The sequence below is a fragment of the Cyclospora cayetanensis genome, unplaced genomic scaffold (assembly GCF_002999335.1).
Source record: "Cyclospora cayetanensis isolate NF1_C8 unplaced genomic scaffold, CcayRef3 CcayRef3_contig_297, whole genome shotgun sequence".
NCBI classification, from domain to species: Eukaryota; Apicomplexa; class Conoidasida; order Eucoccidiorida; family Eimeriidae; genus Cyclospora; species Cyclospora cayetanensis.
In genome coordinates, this window is record NW_020312255.1 from 1 (window position 1) to 11,381 (window position 11,381).

Sequence of the window (11,381 nt, forward strand, 5' to 3'; positions counted from 1 at the left end):
TGGCTCGTTTACTGGATGCTGCTTCTGCTTCTGCTTCTGCGTATTGGCTCGTATTTGGATGCTGCTTCTGCTCCTGCTTCTGCGTCTTCGCTCGTTTACTGGATGCTGCTTCTGCTCCTGCTTCTGCATATTGGCTCGTTTACTGGATGCTGCTTCTGCTCCTGCTTCTGCGTCTTGGCTCGTTTACTGGATGCTGCTTCTGCTTCTGCATATTGGCTCGTTTACTGGATGCTGCTTCTGCTTCTGCTTCTGCGTATTGGCTCGTATTTGGATGCTGCTTCTGCTCCTGCTTCTGCGTCTTCGCTCGTTTACTGGATGCTGCTTCTGCTCCTGCTTCTGCGTCTTCGCTCGTAGTTGAATGCTGCTTCTGCTTCTGCGTCTTTGTGTCTGGATTCAACAACAGATCCTGACAGGCTGCGTCGGCCTGGCCCCCGCGCAGCCGCAAAAGCGCCTTGCCAAGACGATCCTGCGGTAGCTGAGATGGGGTATACCTGCAAGCTGCTTGTGGCAGTTGCCGAGGATGAGGGGAGCGGCTGCGAGGCTAGACTGATTGATCTCAAGCCTGATCAAGTATTGCCTCCCGATATTCCGCCGCAGACGCGCGTCAAGGACGCGTGTCCAAAGACTTGCAATGCATGCGACGGTACGGCAGCAGTCGCTACAAAGCTCCTGCGTCGGGGTCTGTTTTTTCCTCCCTTCTCGAGGCAGCTGCCTCGGCAAGGCACTCCTGTCTGCGCCGTGCATAGGCCGCTTCAGAGCTTCGCTTGTGCCGTGCGAGAGACTGTCTGCCCCGTCGCTCCCAACAAAAGCCCGCAAAAGAGAGAGACTCCACGGCTGACGCTGGCGTGTGTATTTTCCACCGCAGTGGGTCGTCTGCAGTGAGACTCTGCGTTTTGGGGAGTGAAAAAGAAGCGTGCTTCTGCGCCGTCGAGGCTGCGTGAAAAAATCCGTCTGAAAATGCATTTGCGCTCGCCGATGTGTCCCTTGCAGACCCCACAAGACTGCAACGACCAGCCAACCCTCCAGGTGCCACATGCACTGACTTCGAGTTTGTGGAAGACTCCGGATCCTCCTGCAAGCTGCTGCTGACGCTGGCGCAGTCTCAAGATCTTGGAGGCTGCGAGGCGCCTCTCGCCTCTCTGCTAGAAGAAAGACACTGGCCTCAAGGCACTCCTGCTGACGTCGCTCTGAGAGACGCTTGCCCCCACACATGCGACTTCTGTGAAGGTTAGCTTTAAGAAAGCCTCTCTAAGCGCATGCACGCAGCCTCGAGGGCATATTCCCCCCTTCTCCCCGCCTTGCAAGGCACAGACACAGACCAGACAGAGCATCGCGACGCTTTTTCCCCCCTCCCCTCCCCCTTCTCCCCCGAGGTTATGCAGGAGTGAAAAAGAGCAGAAGAAGAGAGACAAAAAACAAGGCACCCCCCCCTGTGCATGCTGCCTCGGGGTGTCTCCTTCTTTGAGCGCTTGTGTACTGACACCTCGCCTCCACGGACGACTCAAATAGGAGCTTCTACTAGACCGCTAGAAATCAGTTGCAGAAACAATCCGTATGACTTCTTCTCCTTCTCTACAGCTCTCTGGCGTTCCTGACTCTATGAATGCACACTTGTGGTTTGCCGCAGAGTCAGTGCTCATGCGGCTCCGTTCTCCCGTAGAAGACGATACCAGCTGCATCGGCGGATGCTGCGATAACAAGATGGTGGAACAGGAAACAGGTGACCCTCGAGTTTTCGGAATACAGAAATGCGCAGCGACGCTTGAAAGAGAGAGAGAGTCAGAGAGTTAAAGAGAGAGAGAGTTAGAGAGAGAGACAGAGAGAGAGTTAAAGAGAGAGTTAGAGAGTTAAAGAGAGAGAGAGAGAGTTAAAGAGAGAGAGAGTCAGAGAGTTAGAGAGAGAGTTAGAGCGTTAGAGAGTTAAAGAGAGAGAGTTAGAGCGTTAGAGAGTTAAAGAGAGAGAGAGAGAGTTAGAGCGTTAGAGAGTTAAAGAGAGAGAGAGAGAGTTAGAGAGTTAGAGAGAGAGTCAGAGAGTTAGAGAGAGAGAGTCAGAGAGTTAAAGAGAGAGAGTCAGAGAGTTAGAGTTAAAGAGAGAGAGAGTTAGAGCGTTAGAGAGTTAAAGAGAGAGAGAGAGAGTTAAAGAGAGAGAGAGAGAGTTAAAGAGAGAGAGAGAGAGTTAAAGAGAGAGAGAGTCAGAGAGTTAGAGAGAGAGTTAGAGCGTTAGAGAGAGAGTTAAAGAGAGAGAGAATGAGATTAGAACTTGAGGCTTTAAAGAGTTGGGGTGCAGCAACTGCAGCAACTGCAGCAACTGCGCAACTGCAGCAAGTGCACTACCAGAACCACCGCAACTCTTGACTGCCTCTTACTCTGGATAGAGCATCTTCTTTCGGTTCTCACGCTGCTGTGGCGTTCCTTCAGGCTACACCTGCCGACAGATAAAAGACTTCCTTAACGGAGACTGTTCGGTTGAGCTCGAGTCTCTCTCGAGCACCCCACTGCCTGCAGAAGTTCCCAAAGGCGCTACGCTGCGAGATGCCTGTCCATACACGTGTGGAGCCTGCCCAGCGCAGCAATGCGTAGACAACCCCTTGGTGAAGCAAATGGGGTACTCCTGCGACATGCTGATTGCTGCAGCGGAGGGAAGGGGAGGCTGTGAAGCTCTGCTCACCTCGCTCAGCGGAGAGGTCTTGCCTGCAGGCGTTCCCCCCACCACTCGCGTGCGAGACGCCTGCCTCAAGTCTTGCAATGCGTGCCCACCCCTTGTTGGGGGTTCTAGTGGAATGCCTGGCACCACTGCTGCTTTTTCTGCAAGCGGCGGTGCCACTTCTGCAGCAGCAGACTGCTTCGATGATGGCCGTCTCCCGCAGTTGGGATACTCCTGTGCGATGCTCCTGGATTTCGCGAGCAAGGGCTGTGAAACGACGCTCGGAGAGCTGCTGCCGCAGTCGCTCTCGCTGCCGCGCCACTTTCACCGCCACGACATGATCAAAGATTTCTGCCCCAAGACGTGTGGACTCTGCGGAGCCTCCGAGGCGGGAGGAGGGAAAGACGCAGCAGCGTCGGGGAGACGTCGAGGCTGTCGAAACAACCCTATGGTCGAACGGGCAGGCCTTAGTTGCGCGCTTCTCGTGAAAGCCTCGCCTCTCGGCTGTAACGCGAAATTGGCTGAACTCAGCGACGATCCGCTGCCAGCAGGAGTACCCCCGAGCACCACTGTGCGAGACGCGTGCATGCTGGACTGCGGGGGATGCATCGACATTCCTACCTGCTTTGACGGCTTCCAGAACGGGGACGAAGAAGGCATCGACTGCGGAGGACGCTGTCGCGCTTGTGCGCCTTGTGATCCATCGTCTCTGAAGGCACTCGGAGAGAGGGGAGTCGTGCAGGAAGGGCGTGGAACTGCCCATGGCGCAGTTCGCAGACTTTCCTGCCGTCCAGACTTGATTCGCGTTGCTGGAAGAAACGGAGAAGAAGTTATTTGCCAAGATGGAGCTTTCAGCAAACCAAAACTCCGCTGCGAAGCCAGGACCGTCGCTGTTCACTACTTGAAGGCGCACATCAAAAATGCAGGGGTGCTAACAAACACTCAACAGGCACTTCCCTCTATTCGAGCTTTACATGCACAGTGAAGTTGCGAGTTGCAAGCTCTGCTTCTTTTTCTCGTCTGCCACCGGTGTTGGAAGGGGTGTGTATGTCTTTGTGTGTGTGTATGTCTTTGTGTGTGTGTATGTCTTTGTGTGTGTGTGTGTGTGTATGTGTGTGTGTAAACGTGTATTGTTGTGTATATATGTATGTATGTGTGTGTTTGTAAAATGTATGTTTGTGCATATATACATGTATGTGTGTGTTTGTAAAACATATGTTTTTGCATATATATATACATGTATGTGCGTATTTGTAAAATATATGTTTTTGCATATATATATGTATGTGTGCGTTTGTAAAATGTATGTTTGCGCACATATACATGTATGTGTGCGTTTGTGTATGTTCGTGAGTCTCTTTGCATGTTTGTGCATATATATATATATATATATATATATATATATATATATATATATGTGTGTGTGTGTGTGCACGTGTGTGTATTTTGCGTGTTTGTGTGTGTATATGTTAGTTTGTTTGTGTTCCTCTCTCTGTGTATGTTTGTGTACGATTGTAAATGTTTGTGTATGATTGTGTTTGTGTTTGTTTGGGTGTGCATGTGAATGTGATTTTTGTGTGTATGCTTATATGTATGTGTTTTTTTGTGTGTTTTTGTGGGTATTTGTGTGTCTCTCTAACCCTCTCTTTATCTGTCTATCTGTGTCTCTCTGAATATGTATATGTACATACATCTTTTTGTGTATTTCCCTCCTTTTCACAGGGGCGACTTCCGCTGCTTCTTGCTTTGTCGGTTGATCCGTTGCTGCAGGATCTACAGTACGGAGCTGTGCCTGCAATTTTCGGAGCACTATCCTCAGCACTGAGGATATATCCTCCTGACGAGTTGCGTCTGCTGGCAATAGGCCTTGAACGGCGTGCTGAAGGATCTGAAGGTTCTCAAAGATGCGAAGATGATCCCCGAGTAGCCGACATGGGCTACAGTTGTGCAATGATGGAGGCCTTTTGCGATTCTAAACTTCACGATCTCGCGGCTGCGCAGAAGAAGGAGCTGCCGGATTGGCTTCCAAAGGAAGCACGCGTCAGAGATGCATGCAGGAAAACATGCGGGGCATGCGGTGGGTTTTTTCTATTAAGATCGCTGCCTTAAGAAGTCGCAAAAAAAGTCCTTCTGTTGAGAAAGGCTGTTGTGTGCTCTATTCGTGTGCCACCTTAGAGGCCTTCCTTTAGATGCATTTTTGAAAACTGTATGTACATGTGTGTAATGTGTATGTATGTAATGTGTATGTATGTAGTGTGTATGTGTATGTATGTAGTGTGTATGTGTATGTATGTGTGTAATGTGTATGTATGTAGTGTGTATGTATGTAATGTGTATATATTGTGTATGTAATGTGTATGTAATGTGTATATAATGTGTATATAATGTGTATATATGTGTATATAATGTGTATGTATGTGTATATAATGTGTGTGTAATGTGCATGTATGTGTATGTCTGTGTGTATGTAATGTGTATGTATGTGTATATAATGTGTATGTAATGTGTGTATAATGTGTATGTATGTGTATGTCTGTGTGTATGTAATGTGTATATAATGTGTGTGTAATGCGTATGTATGTGTGTATATACACTTGCTATGATAACTTGATTGCCACTCCTGCTCCTTGGAGCTGCTGCCTGCATGCTGCCTGCTAGGAGCAGGCTTCCTCTGTAAGTTGAATACGTGTCACGACGTCGTGCTGCTGCCGCAGTGTCCTCCTTCCCTACGCGTGTATACATTTTTTGCAGATACTCGACGGAGGCGGTTAGAGGCTGTCTCTGGATCTGCCGTTTCCTCCTTGCCTCTCCTGATCGACGCTGCGGTTCTCTGGACGCGAGCGGCAGTCCCCTTCTCGAGCACCCTCACGGAAGACTTTCCTGCACGCTTTCTCGCCGCTTTGAAGCAGCAGTTCATTCAACGAGGCGTCACCTTAATAGATCCTGCCGATAAGTCCCTTATTTCAGCGGCAACGGCGCTCACGTCACGGCCTTTCCTCTTTGCTGTCGAGAGCGCAGAGCAGAGAAAGCTGCCTGCAGCGACATGGGAAGCTGGCTTCGGCTCCTACTCCCCCGCTTCGCATTCCAAGGCTGTCTTCGCGGCTGCTGGTTTGCCCCTGCCTTCCTCGCAGCCTCTGGAGCTTCAGCATCTTCTCGCCAAGGACGGGAGAACGCGTGGACCACCCCTATACGCCTCAGTCGATTACTCCTTCGGGGAGGAAGACGCTTTGCGTCTTCCACTTCCCCCGTGGATCGATGCGCTGCAAGGGGCCTGCTTGGATCCGCTCAGTCACAGAGGTGATAGCAACAGCTGCTGCGGCATTCAGGAGGAGCTTCAGGTGAGGCTTTTGCGTTTTTCTTGCCAAAAAGAAGCAACACAGTGGAGCTTCTTGGCCTCTCCAGCGCGTCCTCTCGCACGACTTCTCTCATTTACCTGTGCTGCCTTCCGAGTGCAGCTAGCGCGGAGACAGAAAACGTAGAATTCTCTCCCCCTTGAACCCTTCCTTGCCTCTCTATTTAACAAAGAGGAAGCGGCAAAGGCCACAGCTAATCCCGAAAGACGTGAGGGAAGGCTTTTTTTTCCAAAGTCTCCGCTTCAAACAAAAGCGGCCTACAGAGAGGCTTTTTGCCCAGTGTGTGTATGCTGTCGCCGTGCACGGCTGTGTTCTACGTGGCATGCGCGAATGCTCTGCAGGTACTTCTTGACGGCAGCTGCGGATCTCTTTTGTATGGGCGGAGACTGACTCAGGAAAGCGTTGCCTCCTTCTGCGAGAAGCCTGTAGAAGGCCGTTACTGCTGGTCCGCCTTTGTTGCTCGCTTGGACGCTCACAGGCAGCGCACAGGAGCTGCCTGCGAGCTTCTTCGCGCGGTAGAGGCTGTGACGGAGGCGTGGTGTTACAAGGATCCCACCAGCACGAATCCTGGCAAGTACTGCTTTGCGGCAGTGGAAGAGGCGCTTGAGGCTTCGGATCTTCGATCTCTAGGAGCCAAGTCGTCGACGCAGCTAGATGAGCTGTGCGGCTATCAGAGCTGTTTCAGAAGCAATCTCCGATACATGGACAGCATGACGCTGCTCCAAGCAGCCTGGCACGTGCTTCACACCCCACCGGAAGGCGAGCAAGAGGCGTCTCCGAAAGCGTCGTCGTCCTCACATGCGGTCGCTCGGGGAGGATCCACACGGGCCCTTCCTGCACCCCTCCTCGCGCGCAGGCTGCATGCAGCGGATCATGCTCTCTCCTCGATTCAACGACGCAGTGAAGGGCTCTACCACCACACACGCCGCTTGCAGGAAGCTCGCGACTACGCGAACCAGCAATTGTGGGGAGCCGCAGACGCTGCAGCCCATTTCAGCGGATTGCAGCAAAACACCGACAAGAGTACCCGGTCGGTGACTGCAACGCACCAAGACGCCTCCCTTCGCCCCCTTTCCCCCACGCATGCGTCTCCCGCGCCACGCAGGAGACTTGGCACGCTCTCCAGATTCCAGGGACCTCTCACGGAGACTCTTGAGGAAAGCCTCAACCTGGTGTGCACCAAAGTGGAGGGAGAGTACTGCCAGCAGACGCTCGTCCTGCTGGCGCAAGAGAGCCCAATACGCACCCCCTCGTTGCTGCTAGAGCCGTGTGCCAGTCGCTGTTTCGTTCCCCTCACGGGAGCTGTGGGGGCAATCGTGGAAGCCTACGGAGAGCGACACAGGGACCCTTGGCATGCCTTGCTAGGAGCAGTCATGCGCGCCTACGGCCGCTTTTATTGCGTCAAAAACGAACGAGGAGACGTCTGTGGGCGCCACTTCTTCGACAGATACAAGGCTGCAAACCCCCACAAAGTCGCTGCCCAAGGACTAGAACTCCCCCTTCCAGATTGCCAGTGCCCTCATTCTTTTCTGCAAGTGAGGCAAACATGCAGGCAGCCAGCCAGCCAACCCTCCAATCCACCTCTTCTCTACCTCCCTTCTACCTCTCTTCCATCTCCCTTCTGCCTCACTTCTACCTCTCTTCCATCTCCCTTCTCTTATACCTCTCTTAAACCTCTCTTCCATCTCCCTTCTCTTCCACCTCTCTTCTACCTCACTTCTACTTTTCGTCCCCTCTACCTCCCTTCTACCTCTCTTCTACCTCCCTTCTCTTCTACCTCTCTTCTACCACTCTTCTACTTCCCTTCCACCTCTCTTCTACCTCCCTTCTCTTCCACCACTCTTCTACCACTCTTCTACCTCTCTTCCAGCTCTCTTATACCTCTCTTCTACCTCCCTTCCACCTCCCCTCCCTTTTCCCTCCCCCCTTTTCCCCCCTCATTCTATGAATATACCCGCCTCGTACGCAGCTCGAAAAACATCACAAGCCATGGATACAAAAAAACGCACCAAGGAGGGCCTGTACTGGGGTGTATGTATGTGTATGTATGTGTGTGTATGTGTATGTGTGTGTATGTGTATGTGTGTATGTTTGCTTCGCGCGTATTTCAAAAAACAAAATTCTCAGGACGGACAATGCGACCCAGAGTGCTTCAATGAGGCCTGCGGATGGGATGGGAAGGACTGTCTCCCTTCTTCAATGTTTGCACAGCTCCATGCCGCTGTCTCTTCCCTCGTGGAACCTACATGCAGCCTTTACCACCCCGACTTTGAGTGCGGCTCCAAATGCTTCAAACAGTACGAGACAGCAAGAGGCCTCGGGGGAAGCGGCTGCTGTCTCGGCATGGGATTGGATATTTTAGGGGCCGTAGCTGCAGCCGAAGCAGCACACCCCCTTGGAGAGGTCCCTTGGAAAGCTCGTCGAACAGTAGCCTTCGCAGAACAAGTGTGCGGGGCAGCTGCTGACAGAACCTGCAGTCTCGGGGAGCCACGGCCGCTGCTGCATGTTGAGCTGCGCGTTGTCGGACTGAACTCCCACGTGACACTCACGGATGCGGGTAAGATCGACGAAATCTTCCGATCTCTTGGAGCCAGTCTCACACGGAGGCTTGGCTTGGTCGACAGAGACATTGCAAGGCACTTTGCGCGGCTAGATCCCGCTGGAATCGCCATCGAGTTCGTGCTCGACGCTGGAAGAAGCTATGCGGCTAGAGTTGCCCAGCTGCTTCGCCAGCCGGTAAGCAGCTCTGAGCAGACACATGCACTGTGGTCTTTCCCTCCGCCTCTGTCTCTCTCTGTCTCTCTCTGTCTTCCTCCGCTCCGAAAGTGCCTCAAGAAGGATGTTCTCTGGAACCCTGCCAGCCGAGGCCTTTCTATTTTAATGCCTCTTTGGCTTTTTAAAGGGGATGTAGGCACCCTGTTGTGGCACAGGTTTGTTGCAGCAGCACTTAGGGTGTACAGCCGCCGCCCTGGCGTTCCCTTTGTTGCCTCCTGAGAGACGATCTTTATTCGTGCTGGAGACAAAAATTGCGCTGCTTCTCGTCAGACGCTTGAACCACCTATTCGCATGCGTGTTTTCGACGCAGCCGCTCATAAAGGAAATAGAGGCCTCTGCTTTGCGCCAGCTGGGCCTTGTGTCTCTAGCCGCCTATTTAGATCCAACAAACGGCCTTTTGGGGGTAGAGTATATTCCGGAGTCTCTTCGCGAAGAGCAGATCACCTCGCCTGCCGCAGGCCTTGGTCCCCCCCCTCCAAAGCGAGGTGATGAGGGGTTGCAAGAGCTGCCGCTGCACATACCTCCGGAGTCTTGCTCCGAAGACTCTCTGTTTGCTGCCCTAAATCGGCGATACGTCGCTTTGGGGAGGCCAAAACTGTCGGAGAGGGGGAGCGCAGAAGCGGTGATGGTGACATGTGGAGCTGGATTCGCTCCTGTTCGAGGGGAAGCTCCTGGATCGGATCAGGCCGTCTGCGACGATGGCAAATGGATCTTTGAGAACGGTCTCGACTGTCGACGCACTTGCGCAACTCGTCCCGAAGTCGCTCTGCAGCCTCAAGGGGCATATGCGTTTTCTCCCGCTTCTTGGGGTTTTCCAACTCAAATGCCAGCTCGCTCGCTGCAGGCTTCTAGGGGGATCGAATCCTACGCCGACACACTGCCTGCTACGACAGGCAGCAGCCTCGCCCAGGAGTTTCCGCATGCCACTGCCCTCTTCGTGCGGTGTGCAGACGGATTCGCGGCGGGAAGGGGCCAAGAAGGGGCCTGGCTTGCATGCAGGGATGGCGAGTGGAAATTGGAAAGGCCCTCCTTCAGCTGCCACAAGCTCTGTCCAGACTTTCAAGAGCTAGGTCATGCGTACGTCGTCACGGGGGAAGGCTTGCATCAAGGGAACGAACGCTACGTGTCGTGCAGCCGCGGTTTTTACCCGCAGAGGAAGACACATCGCCTCGTCTGCTCGGAGGGAAGCTGGCCAGCTCTTCCCTTCACGTGTTCGCGAGCCATGACTCCTGATCTAAGAGAAGGCATCGGAGGGTTCCAGAAAATACTGCAGCAGATGTTCAGTCGGGAAGGCATCCTTGGATTCATCGCCTTCTCGATTCTCGTCCTAGCAGCAGCCCTTATCGTGATGCTCTGCTGGCTATTCCGCTGTCGGGGCCGTGCTCTTCGCCGACAAAGAGAGCGAGCCGAGGCTATGAAAGCTCTCAAACTCTCTGGTATCTCCATGAGCGAACTTGCTGTCATGGCGTGGGAGCAGCGCTCTGTGCCCACCGGTTCGTCCTGCTCCTCGCATGCGGGGGACAAAAGCTACTTGTCTTCCCTTCGTCGTTCGCACAGGGAGCACAAAGGCAGAAAAAAGAACGCCAAAAGCGACTGCAACACAAGCAACTGCCAGGAAATGGTAGACTTGAGCCGTCGTATACCAGCAAGGCCTCCTGGAGATGCTGTCGTCCCCCCTCCAAGCGAGGGAGGACGAACAGGACGCTGCATGAGCCAAAAAGACACTGATGAGTCAACCCCCGTTCCCCAGTGGCTTGCAGAGGAACGAGTATTACCCGCCCAGGCCTTCAGAAGGGCACCAGATCCCAGATGCTATTCTGCTGCCCCCTCCACATTGAGCAGCTTGAACAGCACTCGGGGTTTCTCTATGTCCAGCAGCTGCGGTACCACTACGGCTAAAAACCAGCTAGCAACCTCGATCTCCGGAGCGTCGCACGGAGCCTCTCTGTTAGAACTCGACGCGGAAGTGGAGCTCTTGAACAGCAGGGACGAGGAAGCAGCGATCGCATCTCTTCATGTGACCAACGCTACACGCAGCCCCCATTCGAATGATCCAACAAGCAACAGAGACAATTAGCGTCCATATGGGACAAAAAGGGGCCGTGCATGCATCCCCAAAGTCTGGTTACGTAACATGAGGGAAGGCTGCAGGGGGCACAGATATTTGTGCCATTAGGACGTATGTTCGGTTGAATCGCTTTCAGCAATGCCCAACGGGCACTGTATGAGGGCGCTCTGGCATTGCTAGGCAGGAGGAAGACAGCTTTGCGTCCAAGCTAGGTACCTCACTCAAGATCCAGGAATGGCTTTTCTTTAGAATTGTGATGACTTATGATGAAGATTAATACTCAATGCTCAGGCCCTAGCTTTTCACGCAATCGAGAATGCATGCTGCAGCCATTCCTTCGTAGTGCTTCATCGAGTTCCTTAATTTTATGGATACATGATTCATCGCTTTTCATATCTGAATCTGGGCAGCACAATATAGAGCAGAGGTATTATTGGTTGGGCCCGAAAAATTGCCAGTTAAAAACTTTACGTCATATGAGGCTAGAATGGAATGCCCGCGCAACAGGTCATACAGTTTTCCGAGGTGTGGGTAGGAGCTTC

General features: G+C 52.8%; 1 protein-coding gene across 1 annotated transcript; it reads left to right on the top strand.

Annotated features, from left to right (window-relative positions):
• Nucleotides 1–403: 403 nt before the first annotated feature.
• Nucleotides 404–10,848, top strand: LOC34623035 (the record flags this gene model as incomplete). The annotated part of the gene is made up of 9 exons (XM_026338683.1): nt 404–643; nt 991–1,227; nt 1,628–1,720; nt 2,418–3,571; nt 4,414–4,720; nt 5,395–5,981; nt 6,338–7,531; nt 8,124–8,732; nt 9,082–10,848. Coding segments are annotated over 9 exons (6,188 nt in total), but the record flags the coding sequence as incomplete, so codon positions are not given.
• Nucleotides 10,849–11,381: the final 533 nt, after the last annotated feature.